At 36.9% G+C, this 18,620-nt stretch overlaps 1 protein-coding gene across 2 annotated transcripts in view; it reads left to right on the top strand.

Moving 5' to 3' along the window:
* Window positions 1–18,375, top strand: part of LOC140148522 (arginine kinase-like) — a 39,755-nt gene extending 21,380 nt beyond the window's left edge. Inside the window, exons 7-8 of one of the 2 annotated variants that reach the window (XM_072170544.1) lie at window positions 968–1,163; window positions 16,980–18,375. In XM_072170544.1, coding sequence (XP_072026645.1) covers window positions 968–1,163; window positions 16,980–17,079 — 296 coding nt within the window. In that variant the 3' untranslated portion in view covers window positions 17,080–18,375. Of the gene's footprint in view, window positions 1–967; window positions 1,172–16,979 lie in introns of both variants that reach the window. The other variant, XM_072170622.1, reaches the window with a different exon arrangement.
* The last annotated feature ends 245 nt before the right edge of the window (window positions 18,376–18,620 follow it).

Here is an 18,620-nt window from a genome sequence, read left to right on the forward strand (position 1 = left end):
ATGGATCTACGATTAGCTTTGGTCGTGTGGGCGTAAACGCGTGAGTTTTATGTACGGATAAAAAATCGTCCATCCATAAATATGTCACGTAGTCTAAGTTTGTGTCATAATTATTGCACGACCAAGCACAAAATAATTGATAGACTCGTACCGTGTCATGAATTGAAAATGATATTTAGCAGTTGTCATGCACAAATCCATGATCGGTTTAATTAACTTACAGTTACGAAGTGCTTGACACGAAACAAAGTGTGTAGGAATATAATATTCAATGGAGAGGTGTATTTTCCCCAGGATCTCCACACATGCATTATACATATTTTATGACTGTGTCCCCCTGGGTTAGCAACATCTGATCGCTGCACTGCATCGATAGTTTTCTTAAAAGTGATTGCATTATATGCACTTTTATTCCCCAGATTTATTTGTTCCTTTGCCACGGTTGTTTGATGGCATGTAAAACTGAGTCATTTTAATGACAAGTTGAACAATGACGGCGCTATTTATCCAAAACCTTGTTTGCTTCTTTACAAGAAGAAGACACTTGTAAAATGGTATTAGAATATCCGCAAACAGACTAACAAATGACAAGTGAATTTTCAAAAAACTTTTTATCATGGAATGTTAGGTATAACTCATATTAATTGGCTAATTTAAATTTAAAATATATGTAAATAGCGCCCTCAATTTGCACATCAATGTACAGTTTATAGAATTAAATTTACCATAAAAAGCAGAAAAAGATGAATAACTTGATATAGAAACGAAAATCTATGTTAAGAATTGCTAAGAATGCGCATATACAATTTATTAGTGTGATAGCTGTTGGTATTATTCAGGTCTAGAATTGAACATTATAATAATGTTTTGTTAAACAAATTAATAAATGAAAACATCAAACAGCCGTGTTGCCATGATTTAAATAACCATAACCATGCCCATAATTTTTTTTCCTACATATATACAGGTGGCGAATTTACCCAGTCTGTTGGTGGTGTTTACGACATCTCCAATCTCGACCGCCTCGGCTCATCCGAAGTACAGCAGGTCCAGATTGTCGTGGATGGAGTGGGCAAATTGATTGAGTTGGAAAAGTGCCTAGAAGAGGGCGAGAGTATTGCTGATAAATTGCCTGGCCTGCCTGAGGAGCATAAACCAAAGGAGTAAGACCGTAAGCAAGATACAGGAAGGGTTAATATTGAATCATTGAATGTAATCAGTGGTTACAGGGTCGCCGTGTAGCAAGTTAAACTAAACTAAATTATTGCATGCAGATCGAGGCAACCTGTAGCTATATGCAATTAATTCCGAGATGATAACGGAAGTAGTTCGCATATGTGATGCGATCAAGCAAAATCAGTCGGAACTCGGAAATATTGATTTTGAGATATAGCCAAACAAAGGCAATATTTCCTTTTGTTTCCTATTGTTTTGGAAGCGCTTTAATTGCTCATATCTTTGGAACTGGTTGTTCAATTTCAATGGGGGTTTCTGCAAAATCCAGCTTCGTAAATCCTTTTTACTAGCCTATAAGAAACTGAAAATTTATTATTGCCGAGTTCCGACTGATTTTGCTTGATCGCATCACATATTACGTCACCTGTCAATCAACTCAGAGATGTCTGAGAAAGGTTTTTAACAGAGATTTGTTGTGATGACTGAATTTCTGAACGCATCGGGAAAACAGCGTGCCCTATGGTTAGTTTTTCACCTTCAAACATACGCAAGCCTTCTCAAAAATTAGGTCATGGTAATCATGGTAATACGTGTAATAGGACAATTCCTTTGTATTACAGTATGTCTGTAATGCCTCGAAAAATTGTTGTTGTTTTTTTGCCTTGTAAATGTACTGACATCGCCCGCATATTTTGCTCAACCCTTTCTCCGATGAGGGCACCAGATGAATCAACCTCTTTTTTATATATGCGCTACTTTATGCCAATCACGAGCCGAGGGAGTTTGATTGACAAACGCAAAATAGATTCTTTATTTCTGACTTTTATAGTGTTTATCAATAAATCTACTTCCGGTTCCAGAATGTTTCTATATTCTTAATCATTGGTAATTGAGGATGTAATAGTATTCAAGATCAAGTGGAACCTATCCTGTTGTTAAACTGGGGTTTGAAAACAAATTAAAGGGGTTTTTCTGCAATTTACTGATCAATATACACAATGATACATTTTTGAAAAGCAAATATTTTCATGACCAATCAAATTTTGCACATGCATTTCGAATGTTTATTATTCAATAAATTATTATTGATCAATCAAGTAAACGTATTGATGTTATACATTGTATTTTGTCTAGAGTTTGTTATGTTAAGCTTCTAGGCAGTGATGCCTGGGGTGAGACCCCGGGGTGAGAGAGACGGGCCCTGGCCCTCCTTTAGATTCTTCAAATGGTTCTTTAACCCTTTGAAGAAACCCCTTGTGGAACAATTTCCGCCTTTTTAGAACCCTTTGTTATAGAACCATTGAGGGTTTTATAATATAGAGGACAGACTTCAGAACCTGTTTTCTGAGAGTGCACGTTCAATAATTAATACATCTTACCTAATGTGTCCATTTTGGCGGAATATTAACTCCTCAACAAAATGTTTGGAGAGGGTTCAAGCATCTATACCTCAGATCATTTGTGACATACCGTATTCACTCGATAGTTAGCACATGTGCTTACTATCGAGGGCTTTTGAAAACGTGCAAAAACGAAAAAAAATGAACAGCGCCATCCACAAAAGTGACAAAAGTGTAAAGGGTTTTGAGCAAATCATCGATACACATAGCTATATACGAACAATTAAACCTACGATTTTGTGTGTTAACTACATTAGCTCAGTTGGTAAAGCGACAGACTTTTAATCATCTTAAGAAGAGCGAACTGAGCAGGAGTTCGCTTTGTTTTTATTTTGGGGTTTGAGCTTTTCTTGATAAATTTAATCTTTGTTTTTCATTTTGTTTCTTTATTGTTTTTTATTTGCTTTATTTTGTTTTGTTTTTCCTTTTCTTTTCTTTTTCTCCTTTCTTTCTTTTTTGTTCTATTCATACTGGGGTCATGGGTTATTTATTCAAAACGTACCTATATACGAACAATTCAACCTGCAAATGTATGTCTGAACCCCATTAGCTCAGTTTGGAAAACGCTGGACTTCGAGACTCGATTGAGTTCAAATCTGTTCAGTGTTTCACTATTTAGATTTTTTTTTCTCTGCCATGTTTGTTTTACAGGTCTTTTTTTAACTACGAATATAGGCCTACATTTGACAATTCTTGAAGGTTTTTTTGTGGGCTTTTTATTTTTTATTTATTTATTTATTTATTTTTATCAAAGGAACAATTAGAGATCAGTTGGATTAAAAGTGGAGTGGTTACATAACTCCTTGGTAACTGGATCACGCACCTTTTTGAAGGCAAATAAATACGCTAATTTCGTTCTAATAGACAAAGAGATAATCGGATTACACGTAACACTTCGCTGGCGAATAATTGGATCAACTTTAAAATTACACCCCTACATCCAATTTCATGCATTTCTACACCCATGCATGCTACACCTCAATGGCAGATATAGCTGCTGGGACACAATAGAACAATAAATGGCGTTGAATGCCATAGACTTTGTGTTGCGATCATATCGATCGAGTGGTGCAGAACTCAAAAGCGTGATCCAGCTGACAGTGATAATCGGGGCGCAAATAACCATAGTAGCTGAAGGCGCCATTAAACTCAAAGAAAGACAGTGATAATCGGATTACACGTAACATTTCCCTTGCGAATTGTTACGCATAGTCGTGCTAAAAGTCGGTCGATACATGTTGAACTCAGCACAATTCAGAAATACGCGTTTTTGCTTTGAAAATTCTCGGTCAAATAAAAAAACTTTTTTTTTCAGTAATGTTGAATAAAAACATAGTTCTTGGACATACATTTGAAAAAAATCCCGGTGTTAAAATTAGGCACGAAATTGTTTCCTGTTTGATTTTGATAGGACTCAGCTTCACCTAGACTGCGGAACTTAGTCCTCAATGATAGTCAGTCATTTATCTTTTGGTCGTTATATGACTATCATGATACATCTCCGAGGAGCAATTTCAGACAATTGCTTGGGATTACTGGGGCAGAGGTTAATTGAATCCTTTCATGACCACTGATGCATAGTCAAGTCTGACCAGGACACTCGGCACGAATTGAAAGACCATGTCACTCTCGACAAAAGAATGCATGCATGTCAAAGGTCATACGACACCAATTGGTGTTTGTTATGCTCATCGAAATATGTACAGTAGTTCCCTTCATTGTAATGTCCTTCCATACTTCTCCAACCCACTTGGTGATCAGAATTCGTCTTTGGCTTGCTGTTATGTCATTGTTGGCGTATTTTTGGCCATTTAATCAGGGACTGGAAACAGATTATTGTCAAGCTATTATCAGTTAGCAGCCTGCACAACCGATTCTTTTGTTTGGCAAGGCTCACTCAGTCATTTAATGAGGCAATACAAACGATCGAATTTGGTGTTGAAATGAGCTAAATTTTTAGTTACACCTTTTCGATGTAAAATTAATTTTCTCGGCCAAATGAAAAGCAATCATTTTCATTTTTTCAGTAAATGTCAGGAAAAATTGTAGTGCTTGATACTGTATTTTTTTTTCAAATTTCTAGTGTTAAACTTAGGCGTGAAATTTAGTCATTTAGTGTAAGATTTTCGATTTTGATAGGCTTAAACTCTGTCCGCGAGCCTTTTTTTGGATCAACCTTTTAGCTTTTCAAAGTAAGATAGTTCGCTAATGAAGGATTTTTCCCAACTTTCTAACGCACATCACCGTGAGCGATATATCATAGTTTTGTCAGAATTTGCGTTTTCATTTCACTATTTTAACTGCCGGCTGACCATTTTCAAAATCAACGAGTGAAATCTAAGGCTAATACTAGCATTGTGGATCGATATCCCTGGGTTTAATAGGAATACCGGCATGGCTACAGTGTTGCTAGAACTTCAATATAGCAAAGAAATTCCCAGGCCTATAGCGCTCCTACTGATCATGTTTAACCAGAACACTCAATTGGGGATTTGGGCTACCAAATCGCTGGTCGGGCAATTTGCTTTCAATGGAAAATTGACCTGGATAAACAACAAAGGAAATATCGACTATTTCTGTTGGTTGCTCTCGAGATAAAAGCACTGAGTTAGACATTTTCGGAGTATGAAGGAAAAAGGGTAAAATAAAACGGAAATTCTAACAAAACTATAATATATAGACCCACACGATGTGCTTTACAGAGGTGGGAAATATCTTTCTTTAGCAAACTATATTAGTTTGAGACGCTAAAAATGAATTCCATAAAAAGCTCGCGTGCGAACTGAAGGCCTATAAAAATCAAAAATATCACACTAAAAGACACAATTTGATGCTTAATTTTAACACCAGGATTTGTAAAAAAAATGTATATCCAAGCACAAAGTTTTTAACTGACATTACTGAAGAAAAAAAAATATTGCTTTATATTTGACCGAGAAAATTAATTTCATAGCAAAAAGGTGTATCTCTGAATTGTGCTGATTTTAACATGTATCGATCGACTTTCAGCGCGACTAAGCATTTCTAAAGAATCGGTTGTGCAGGCTGCTAACTGTTATTATCAGATTATCTTTTCGACCTTCGATTGTATGCGAGTTGCGCCGAGTGCGCTATGTTTGAATTTTATTATTTACTCATGTTGCCCTACTAAATATAAAAAACATCAAAATATTCCAATATCTTTTTTAAGTTATGTAAAATTGTGTAAAATGTCTATCCTTTGTCGAACACAATTTCTGTGTAGCATGGAAAATCATTTACATAGGATTTTGAAGACAAAACGTGATAATTTTGTGGATATACAGAATGCTAGAACAAACAAAATTATATTTTTTCTGGAATGTGTACACCGTACGCTTGGTATTCCTACTGATTTCGATACTGAAATAATTCTTAAGATGATGTTCTTTGAAGATTTATGTTGGCATTTCTAGAGTCTGTCATTATAGGCAAACATGTAGGCTCATTTCGCAATGTACAAGACAAGCCACGCGCTGTGTTGTAACTGTGCTTGGATTCGTACCAGGGTCTATTGATCAACGTATTATTCATGCTTGCTCAACTGAGGATAATTTGTAAACCAGCAACTCGCATGGTACAATGGGTGGAAGCCGTTTAGGGCGAGTTTCCCGACAGGAGTCTTATTAAGCCGTAGTCTTAAGGTGGCCTTGAGGCTACTAAGCCTAGCCCGCTCTCGAAGCCCGAGTCTTAACTCTAGCCGGATTTCTTCAACGCAAATTCAACCTAGTCTTAGTGGCCTGGTAGGCTTAACGCTTGACAACCTCGTCCCTTTCAACCAACGACTTAATTGTATAGGCTGTTGGAGGTAGATGTACATAAGCTGTGGTCCTCACGGTTTACCGTACTAACAAGGTTGCCGTCTCATTATCGCAATGTTCCCGGCGCAAAGACTAGCCTGGACCCGCGGTCTTGTGCTTGGGCTTATACCATACACAACTTGATGCAAGAATATTGTGTCTGTTTTTGTGTCTTTTATGTATTATTTTATTTCCACTTGACTTTTTATGAGTCCAACTTGTATGAATGATACGTCTATGCTTTATACTCGTGATTCTTTCTTTGCATCCCAAAAAGGGTACAAATGTAAGCCTAATGGAAAGGAATCTGTGATTCCCCTAAAAAGGAAAGCAACCAACGTGCTATCTACTGCTGATATCAGTAGTCTTCTCAGATCTCACATGAAGCTATCTGTTGGTACAATATTTATAATTATTTAAGTAGAAGATATAGCAATATTATATGCATCTTATCCGTAAATTCAGTTTTAATACTGCATGCATTATTGTTTCGTGTCAAATATTTACTATATCTTTACCAATTTTGTCCTACTTCTATTGTATTAAATTGATGTCCAACCTGGTATAATATAGGCACTCCAAAATAATATTGTAATAGGCCTACTTATGAAAAGTACGAGTATCAAACTATTAAGGTACAGGTGGTATCATGATGATGATGATGATGATGATGATGATGATGATGATGATGATGATGATGATGATGATGATGATGATGATGATGATGATGATATCATGATGATCATGATGATCATGATGATCATGATGATGATGAAAGAATTTTTTTAAAATTATATTCGTTGTTAAAAAAAACATCATTCAAAATGAGTATAGTCTTATGATAGCAACAGCTACTTTAAAAAAAATCAACTAACTCAAATGAACACTAAAATAAAATGCTGAAATGTTCAACTAAATCGAACAATTACTTACCCACAGTGGCGTAACTAGACATTTTCATTTGGGGGTGGGGTGGGGGAAAGCGGGGGCAAACATAATAAATGAGGGGAAGGCATCGTTCATGCTGTTTGGGTTTGTAAGGGGTGGAGTGGGTCTGAGGAGTTATGGGATCTGCTTGGAATGTGTCCCCGGAACATGGGGGGGGGGGGTGGGGTTGAAAAAAAATTATGGTACAAATGCCATATTTAACGTATTAAAGATGGTGACATATAGGCCAATGGTACAAAGGTGGGATAAATGCAATTTATTTAACCTTAAAAATTGAGTTTTTAAGGTTAAAATGACCAAATAATGAGGTTAATTAATAACTCTCAGAAGTAAGCCTAATTTACCTTTTTTTCATGGGGGCAGGGGGCAAGAGCCCCCCCCCTAGTTACGCGGCTGCTTACTCATGTTAATTGAAAGACCGTCAAAAATATGAAAGATAAACTTTGCGTTACAATTTAAATAATTTGTAAATTGAAATAGACCAAGGCTTACGACCTAAGACCTGCTCTGAGGCAGGGCCAAGAAAAGCCGCTGTAAGCCTGGTCTAACAGGCTTGCGTAGACTACGGCTACAGAAGACTGATTTCGAGAAATGCAAATTTTACTCAAGCCTGGGGCTAATCCTACAAGCCTGGCCCACAGGCTAACGAAGCCTCGAGGCTATGGTAGCCGTGCTTCGGGAAATACGTTTTCAGTTAAGCCTAGTCTTACGACCTCTTAAGCCTTAAGGCTAGACAAGCCAATTGCTAAGCCACCCGTCGAGAAATTCGCCCTTACAGTCCCTCCATATAGAGGCCTTGCATGTGACGTATCATCCCGTAAATATGGCGGACTACTCAAATGCATTCAATAAAAGCATGATTGCAATCTACCGTGACAGTTCGTCTCACACACATAACCCTGCACTACGATCAAATAGGTTGATGACAACATTTGATTGAATGGACTGCTGCACTCCGCTATAACTACGGTGAAGGACACCGGTTCCAATCCTTTGTCTGGAGCCAATCGATAATTTCATGCAGGGCCTCTATACAAGCAGAGAGTAGTTATTCTTGAGAGGGCACTCACCTCATTTGCATGGCAAAATTACCCGTCTCCTCTGCAGCCAATTTGGTTTCGCTCCATCGAAATCAAGCTGGTCACGGAGGAGACTACTTTCCTTTGTGTTTGTTCATTTGTGTATGGAGAGCCCTTCTTGGAGTCCGTTTGGACTCAGGCTACGCTCTCAGCTAGAGTCCGACGCTGCATTGTACTAGAAACACCTTCTCTGTGAACTCGCTAGAGCAAGGAAAATAAAAACTGGTTTCATTACTATCTGTTTTTGAGCTTTTTTGCAGGTCTGCGACCATGGTGTTACCACAACTATCTTTGCGTCATTAACATGTGCTGGAGTCTAGCACAGGTCAACCAAAGTCCCGGATTTTTAATTTAATAAGACAATAATGATTGACACACACACCAGGAAGTTTCTCATCCAAAAGAATGAGAAAATTTAAATTCTCACCATTTTGGCCGTTTCTCATAAAAATGTCCGTTTTCTCATCCAAAACTTCCTTTTGTGTATTAAGTTAGCTTAGGCCTATTGATCCTAAATTTGCTGGTAGGGTAAAACTCGTTTTAGGGGGGTGTTTAAAAAAGTTGGCCACACATGCGTATAGGCCTACATTATCATACTTGAGTGCCCCTCCCCGGTGAAATTTGAGACTCATTTGGTCACCGTCCTAAGCGTCCTTGCCCACACGAGTCGCCCAGGAGTAGGCCCTACCCGGCATTATTAATTATTAGTGGTTAGCCTCCCTAAATACAGTCGCGTATCGTGTTGTCAATTATCGTTACTTGTGTCCATGGATATGACCCCATGTATAAGTAGGCCCCTAGTCTTCATAGAATTCACACAGTCTATGCCATGTCATTTACGGATACAAAGAGGATAACAATGTTGAGGGCGCCCACAAAATCTTACACCGTCTTACACAATGTTCCAAGGCAAAGTTCAGTTTAATATTTACTCATCGTAAAAATACAGACGTTTTATTATGTGATGATGTTGTCTGGATGGGTGGACAGTTGTCACACTGTGGAAAAACAACAACCGGGAATCCGCATTCATTTACAAATAGCATTAAATTAGTATCACATAGTGGCCTCCGTGCAGTGGAAAACCTTAATTCTTTCATCAAAAAGAAATGAAAATGACACAAAAAACCGGATCCACCTGTACGCCTATAAAATGGGCACAGAAATTTGTCTCAAATATGAATGAATTTTAAGAAACATACGGGATATGATGAACCAATGACCTGACGCCATGATAGTAGGATCTATTAGTCGTTTTATATACAATGTATATACCGTGTTGTCATAATACCAATATTTGACATAATATATAACGAGTAATATTTAGTATTGTAAATATGCAGTTCATATGCACAAACGAACACTGATCTTTATGATATTCAGGTTGTTGTACATCTCATATAACATGTCATATATAGGAGGTCATATGTGTTGACCTTCTCCTATTGTATTTGTTCATCTGTGTATGGAGAGGATTAGCGCCATTAAAACTCCATCAGTATTTGGGCGTAGTTCAGTGAACTCACCAGATTGCTATTCCAAGTACTTTGATAAATACAGATAATATGTATTAATGGGTCGAGGCGATTGCATTGAAAAACTAATAAATTATTCATAACAGTTACGTAATCAATCGATAGTGCGGACACTTTTCATTTACAAACCACCAAAATTCGTAATCTTTTAGCGTTGGAAAAGAAACCACGTGAATACAGTGTCATCCCCCTGCATACAAGGTCCCTGATTCAATAAAGCACACAATGTAACAGGCACAATTGAATCGGAGCGGGATTTTACATGTTACACAATGAGCGTGTTTATAGTGAGACAATCTTTCCGTTATTTAGCTAAACTACCGCGCAGTCTAGATTTGCAATGGTTAGTAAAACATAAACAAATATAGACTGCGTGGCAGTCCAGCTAAATACCGCATAATCTGGCCACTATCACTATAAACACGCTCTTTGTTTTTTTATTTTTCGTATTGCACAAAATCATAAAAGTATAATGGATAAGGTTAAAATTATAAAATGCAAAAAATTTCTTTGCGGTTAAAAAGCATGTCCATATCACGTTTAAGTCGCAGTTATTGTGTCCTGCTTGATGTAAAACGAAGTCAGTATTTTGAAATAGACTGCGGAACTCAGTCTTCAATGATAGTCATTTGATAGAAGGGAACCATCATCAGAGCATGAAGGTAGTAGAGAAGGAGTGTGCTCGCGTTAAGCTCATTACGTAAATCCTATTGTAAACACAATAGAGACAGATATACCTTTGATCCATGGAAGTAAGAGCGTGTTTATAGTGAGCCAGATTATCCGGTATTTAGCGTATAAGTACATCTTATACGGTATTGGTCGCCACTATAAACAGACCAATAGCGCTATTTGCCGCACATATTATACGGAACTGATATCCTTCGATATCGATGGATATTGCAGTATATTTATTCCGTATACGGCCACTATAAACAGACAGGGATTAACGATACCGTTATTCAAGGAAGTGGAGCAGGGTTATATAACTCTCCGAGCTCAAATTTGTCACTGTAATAACATATCACCTATAAAATATGGTACGGTACTGTGGCAAAATGTTAAAAATAGGCCGGTATCGTTTCGACGGCAAACTGTTTGAAATTGGCACTATATCCGTGAGTGTCTCCCACATTGCATTGCGGTGACCTCGAACACGCTGAGTTCAACCACCTCGGATTCAGAATAGCGCTATTGGTTGCCACTATAAACAGCCGATATAACGGATAAGTCACATTCCATCCTAATCCCATATGCGTATAAGGATACCGTATAAATACCGTACACCACTATACACGCTCTAAGAGCGTGTTTATAGTGAGACAATCTTTCCGTTATTTAGCTAAACTACCGCGTAGTCTAGATTTGCAATGGTTAGTAAAACATAAACAAATATAGACTGCGTGGCAGTCCAGCTAAATACCGCATAATCTGGCTCACTATAAACACGCTCTAAGAGACATGGAAGCTGGTCGATCCAACACCTATTGAATTATTTACGTAACATTCAAAAGAGGGTACGTATCAAGCTATTGTGATAACAATGTAGTCAGCGTGTCTTTGATGTGAATCAGACTTGCCGCCTTTAATTGCCAGTTCGTTTATTTACAGGTTTATTATTTTGAGCAAAAATCGTGTTTTTCTTGATTATGTTTCAAGTATGTTGTTTTTATTCGGAAAAAAGTGACAGGGACGTTAGATTTGTAATCCATAATTATAGAAATCCATTCAAAATATCGATTTCTACCCTATACTTATAGATTTTCTTAAACTTCAAAATATTGGAAATCATGCATTTACGTCTAAACCGCTAATTAGCGATAATAATTGATATGCGCACTTGGCACATGCTTTACATTATAAAATGAATCCCGCATCTATTTGTGTGCCCGGGGCTGCCCGAAATTGCTGTTGACCAGAATGTTCCAGAGTCGGGTATTATATTTTACGTAAAATAAATTGCATTTCATTTCATTTTCTGTTTTAAAACTGCTATCTGAAAGTTTAGCATATGGTCGAATCCAACGAAAAGTGTACACGGCATGTTCAGGGCCATAACTTAAAAGTATTAATCAATTGGCATTCGTTTTTGTATTGTGTTTATTCGCCTTGATCATACGCTTCGCGCCATATATAATAAGACCCCTTCTGTGAAAAACTTAGACACAGAGACCCCAAAACATGCTATTTTTACCCATTTTTTCAAAATATTTCTTAAAGTATTTTTAAAAACATCTAAATCAGTTATGAAAAGAAGTCATTGGATTGAATCTAAATTGATTTCCTGAAAGGTGTGTATTCATAGATTGCCTGTTCAATTTTTCACATATTTGTACATAATAATGAATTTGTTGTGATAATTTTTGAGTGGTATTTTTTTACATTACCTACGAATACAATTTTTCATAGCACTAGATATGTCTTTAAAAATGGAAATCACTAATAAATGCGCAATTGATACAAGCTTTGATATGTCCAATACTGAAATGCATTGCATTCGGACATCTTTATTATTGTGTTTAGCTGCCAGAAATTCTAAATGGCACAAAGGTAGGTTTGGTAAAAATATGCATTACCTCCGAATACATGTTAAAATCTGTGCCATTTCCACAAAGTGAGAGAATAGTAAACAATAGTTAAGCAATAGGTGCAGGGTAATACACTCTTTATTTCTACCAAGTTTCAATAACCTGCGTTTAAATATTTCTGAGATGTCAACAATAAAAGCAAGTATTCGTAGGTAAATTTCGGTAACCGAATGTTACCTACGAATACACTTTTGACATCATGACAGTATTGTGAAACACCGCCATTCATGCCAATGCCCATATTGGTACATAACGAAGGCCTGTATGTTTGCTATCAAATCATATGTCAATGAAAGTTGCGAATTCACATACATGCCCACCATGCAAAACTGAATACGGCTTAATTGGTGAAAATATTTACTGAAATAGACGACGGTCTGCTCATTTGAAAGAAAAATCAGATTCAAAGAAGATTAGAAGGGATAAATACTTGGATTTGTCAACTGTCATGTGTGCTTCATTTTAAATATTTACCGACCTTCTGGTTTCTGAGTAATTTGCGTCCAAATTGATTTATTCGAAGGTAACTTTTGACGTTTTCGCTAAGGTTACCTACGAATACCATGGAAAAACGACTGTTCTCATTGTCTCATGATCTAGACAACACATTGATGGACCCTGGTATAAAGCCAATTGTAGTTGCCCTCAAACGAAAGGCCACAAGACGTAACTGACTCCAAGATGGACTTTACAAGTCTGCAATAACGGTTTTAAGCGATTTGTGTGCAATTAAGCAAATTCAAGTCACTTTAGTGCCTTTGTTTCTTACTTCAATCCTCTTTCAACCGCTGTGAACCGACATTATTAATACATGATAGGGTCTTAAGTACCAATAAACGCACATAAAGAAAATAATACATTCAAAGTGCTTTATAAAATGAAGTTTTGATTGCGATATCCACCAAAAGTCTAATTCTTACCTACAAATACTGAAATGTTACTTACGAATACAGCATAATACATGACATGTGTAATGAAGTGTCCCTACCAATGGAAATTAATTGTCAAAACTTTAAGCGGTACCCCAGGACACTATTATTACCATTATACGGATTCATTCAACAATTATTTATTATGTAAAATTGCTGATTAACTACTTGTATATCAAAATGAAGTGGTCAAAATCTTGCTAAAAGCATCAAAAAAATTTTGATCTAAGGTAATAGCATTTATTCATTTGGACGTACCATCTGAAAGAGATCTAAAACTACCATTTTATTAATTCATTACCATAATAGCAAAATTTAAACCTATAAACTCAATATAGATATTGTTAAATCGCTCATGTTACCTACGAATACCCGGGTTTCTTCACCTTTTCATTGCATAAAGCGTTAGGTGTATGCGTATAATTCCTAATATTCTTGAAAACATATATCATACTCGTTCTTATACAATGTGTAAATTGATTCATACTCATTTGATAAATAAAATACAGAAACTGCCCTAAACTTCATTTTCAAAAATAAACTAGCATAAATTGACTAAGATCATATTGATCGCGTTATAAAAATAAAAACAAATATTTTCTGGTTGAGCTAGCATTTTCCTGACACCCTGTGGTCTACATTACACGAAAAAAGCGTTAATGGGAATATTCCATTTGTTTTAGGTTGATTAGTATTGCGATAGTGAAAGCATCCTAGTGGTATTCGTAGGTAACATTGGGTTTTGATATCACATTTACTATCACACGTCCTGGATTTATTTTTCAAGATTAGTAATGGCACTTTTGGTTCCTATAAGGCCAATATGTCATCAATCAATTGGCAAAAGGAAAAAATTGTGGAGACATTTTTATTTCGGACTTTTATTTTTGGCCCGTGGACACTTTTGGTTGGATTCGACCATATATACATTTAATTGGTAGGTTTTCACATAATTACATACTTTTAATAAAATTGTATAAATTAAACTGATAGCATTCTGACCATTACGTAGGGATTTTATAAAATCTGTTTGTGTTCATAAAATTAGTCATGCACTGCGGTAATATAACACAGCCCATTGTCAGGACTTAGTACACGACCTCGTACTGCTATTGATTTTTAAGCGGGAACTTTGATTTTAGACATGGTACACGTTGACCATGCGATGACTCAATTGTTCCACTTTCAACTGTACTGCTTTTGTTCAGTATCGCGACAAGTATGATACTCACTTTGATGTAGTATTTGACCAGCTTCCATGTGTATTACTTCCATGTTTGATCTAATGATCATTGCCGAAAATTTCTGGAATGACTCCGTCTAATGGGGGGTTCATATTTAGTAACAAGTAAATCACGTATGCGCAAAACATGTATTATGGATGCGCATACATTTACTTAGCTCTTGAACTTGAATATTCATATTTCATTTTATATATGATGTTTTTTACGATTAATATGTTGAAACATGTTGTTTCAGAATGTTTCTAAACAGTTTATTATGGAATGGTGCAGTTCACACACATTTTTAGGACGGGTAAAATTGTTTTTACCACTGTTTTAAAAATACGAAGATCTTATTAAAACAAATTGCACATTGTTAAGTTGAGGAATTCTCCCATCAAACGAGATGTATCTCAGTGTTGCCCGGTACTGCCGGGTTGGTCCGATTTTATTTGTTTACCCAAAACTCTAACAATTGTTCCTCCCCGAGGTTTCAAAATAAACCGCGTCCTGAGCCCTCTTTTAAACTAGGCAATGAAAGAGATGTAAAGCATAATGTGCATCATTTTCATCAAGTTAGAATGACTTATGCTGTTTCAGCATATTTATAGCGCACATAAGTGTGCGACCATGCATGTATACAACACAAAAGATTATAAGTGATAATCGGGTTACATCATCAAAACGTTGATCTGGAAACCTCAAAGGGCGGCAATTATGACTGTACAATAGAATGCGTGCGAGCTTTCTCCTTCTCTACTACCTCCATGATCAGAGCCTTTGAAAAATATGAAATTTCTGTAGCGTGTAATGGCAAAGAGGACCATGACCGCCTCATTTTAACATTGAGGGCATACCCAACTACATTGTTGAATCATGGTAGGTATTATAGAAGGAGATTCCACAGAAAAATCCTAATCCACTCAATAGGGTGAAGCCGATTACGCTATTCAACGCGAGTCATCACTTGAATGGATTTAATCAGTGCAGTCCCTCAAACACGGCCTTTGATGTTTATGATCGTTATGCGACAATATCGATCATCTGTTTTAAAATTTAATCTAAACCGACCCCCCCCCCCCCAGGTGACCCGTACCGGAAATGGATGGTATTAGTGCCCTTTTGCATCGGTCACACGATCTTCGATTGCGTCATTGTGTTTCCGAGTTCAAGTTGATTTACTAGCGAAAACCTGATCGAATTCCTTCATTTCCTTCCAAAGTTATGGTGAATTTATGTATTTTTTCTGATCGTGATTAGTAATATTGGCGGGTGTCTGCGGGACTTTTAAACCAGTGGAAATGATTTGGAAAGGTTTTCCAAGACTGACCAACTGAGCTAATGTAGTTAACACACAAATTTGTAGGTTTAATTGTTCGTATAGCTATGTGTATCGATGATTTGCTCAAAACCCTTTACACTTTTGTCACTTTTGTGGATGGCGCTGTTCATTTTTTTTCGTTTTTGCACGTTTGCAAAAGCCCTCGATAGTAAGCACATGTGCTAACTATCGAGTGAATACGGTATTGTATATCAACATGATCAATGGACAGCTAATGTATTCCCATTTGTTAAAAATGACACCACTTTGAAACAATCACCTTTTCACTGCTGAGTACAGAATGTGCAAAATTGACCATTATTCTGTGCTCAAACTCAAACAACACTAGTCACTAACCTCAATAGTGGGTGGAAAAATCATATGCAGCCACAACAGCCAGGCACCTCCTCATGCTGCTCACCAACCTGATCACACATTGCTGTGGGATGGCATTTCATCAACCAGGAATCGTCGCATTTCTCAGGCACCCACAGCTGGTCCTACAAGTATTCAATCGGGTTGAGGTCTGGGCAGATGGCAGTCCATTCCATTCTCTCTACTCCCATATTCTGTAGGTAGTCGTTAATTATCCTAGCTCTGATGGGGCGAGCGTTGTCATCTTGGAGGATTGCATTAGGTCCCAGATTGCGAAGATATGGGATTGCAGCTTGCTGCAAAGAATAATGATTAATTTGGCATATTCTGTTTGAGCCCCACTACATTCACAAGAATCAGCTGTGAAAAAGGTAATTGTTTCAAACGTGGATAAATGGGCTGTTCATTGATATGCATCACGATATATGAATATGTCACAAATAATCTGAGATATAGATGCTTTAAACAAACTATTGTTGAGGAGTTTACGATATAAATTATACATGTGGTGGGGGCTGGTGCCTGGTGGTGTTCTGATAAAAAGATGGGAAAATGTAGTAACATGTCGTGATACGTTTTGTTTTCAGAGCGCAACCACCACCGCAACAACAGAAAACCAGCAGTAAAGAGAAAGGAAAGACACCTTCGGCTAAGAAGAAGAAATCAACAACATGTGATCTTCTCTGAAATGTTTACATTATTGCTAGTCATTTTATAAATTAAGTACATAAGCATTAGTATTATGAATTCTACATACGTTATACTTTCTTAAAGTCTGAATAATATGTGCCGTAATTATTACGGAAATTCCCGGTTTTGCAATAAACTATATAGGCTGAACTTTTTAATGTGCGATATTTTGAGGTGATTTTGACATCACACGTGCTTGTATATTGGTTGCCGAGGAATATCCGATGATTTCTGAATCAGTGCTTGAAAAAGTCTATAGATTCTACACTGTAAGAATACAAGATACGATATGTATACAGTGTTTAATTTATTTGTATTATTATTATTGATAACAATTCTTGTGAGGGTTAGGGTTAGGGTTGGAGGATTGCATTAGGTCCCAGATTGTGAACATCATGCAGTTATTGTTAACTACATGTATGCACACAACACAGGGGCACTCACAATAGGCAATTGACCCCTACTGGTAGCGCTGTGTTGTAGATATAGGAGATGAACTAGTTTGCGTCATATATCAAAAAGTATAAAAGCTATGATTTTAATACTTGCTCTATGTTTCAATTACTTATTCTTTTCAAAATATCAGAATTTTCAACCTGGTATAAGCTTTAATAACGGGGGACCATACATTTGTATGAGAAAGAAATCCTACCATCTGTCCAAGCTCCCGTGTTATTCCAATGCACATTTTGCTTCACCGGGTAGCCCTGGCTTGGTCGTATTTGGAAGATCGGTGTCACGAAACCGTAATAGGTACAAATTTAGTACTTTCTGTGAATCAAGTATGGTTTATTCTCTACATGTCAATCTTTAAATCATTAGCATAGTCCTTATAATAACGGGGGACCGCCTTGATGAGTAAATGACAGCAAACCAGTGAAAAATACCCCAAAACTCGGTCAGTGGAGTTCCGTCCGTACAATAGCGACATTATCGATTGGATTTGTCGACCGTAGCTGACAATTCGATCGCTCATTGGATTAATATTATCACGTGGTAATCAATTTGCATTGGACAATAGATTACTATAATGGTTTAGCACTCCAAATATCGGTTTAATCTTCACTAAGCGGGTTTATGGCTGGAAAGGTCACAGTGAATTTGCCGTAGGCATAGCTGCACTAGGGAAGATATGGGGTTGGAGCTTGCTGCACAGAATAATGGTCAATTTGACACATTCTGCTTGAGATCCCATTACATTGACAAGACGTGTACTTGTGAAAAAGGAAATTGTTTCAAATGTGGTGTCATTTAATGAAAAATAAAGTAGCTATCTATTGATATGCAACACGATATGAACATGTCACAAATAATCTGAGATACAGATGCTTGAAAAGTTTTTTTAAAAAGGAAGGTGACCCGATGTTGTTAATCAGGTTACCCACATATTTTGTTTGCACAGTATTTTTTATGGGACCGGAGAGCCCATCAGACCCACCAAATTGCAATCAGAATACATGTCCTCCTGATATCAAATAATTTTTGTTTTGTATTTTTGATATTTAAAAGTCCTCGAAGTAAACTTTATAAATCTGATG

This window comes from Amphiura filiformis, chromosome 1 (assembly GCF_039555335.1).
Source record: "Amphiura filiformis chromosome 1, Afil_fr2py, whole genome shotgun sequence".
NCBI classification, from domain to species: Eukaryota; Metazoa; Echinodermata; class Ophiuroidea; order Amphilepidida; family Amphiuridae; genus Amphiura; species Amphiura filiformis.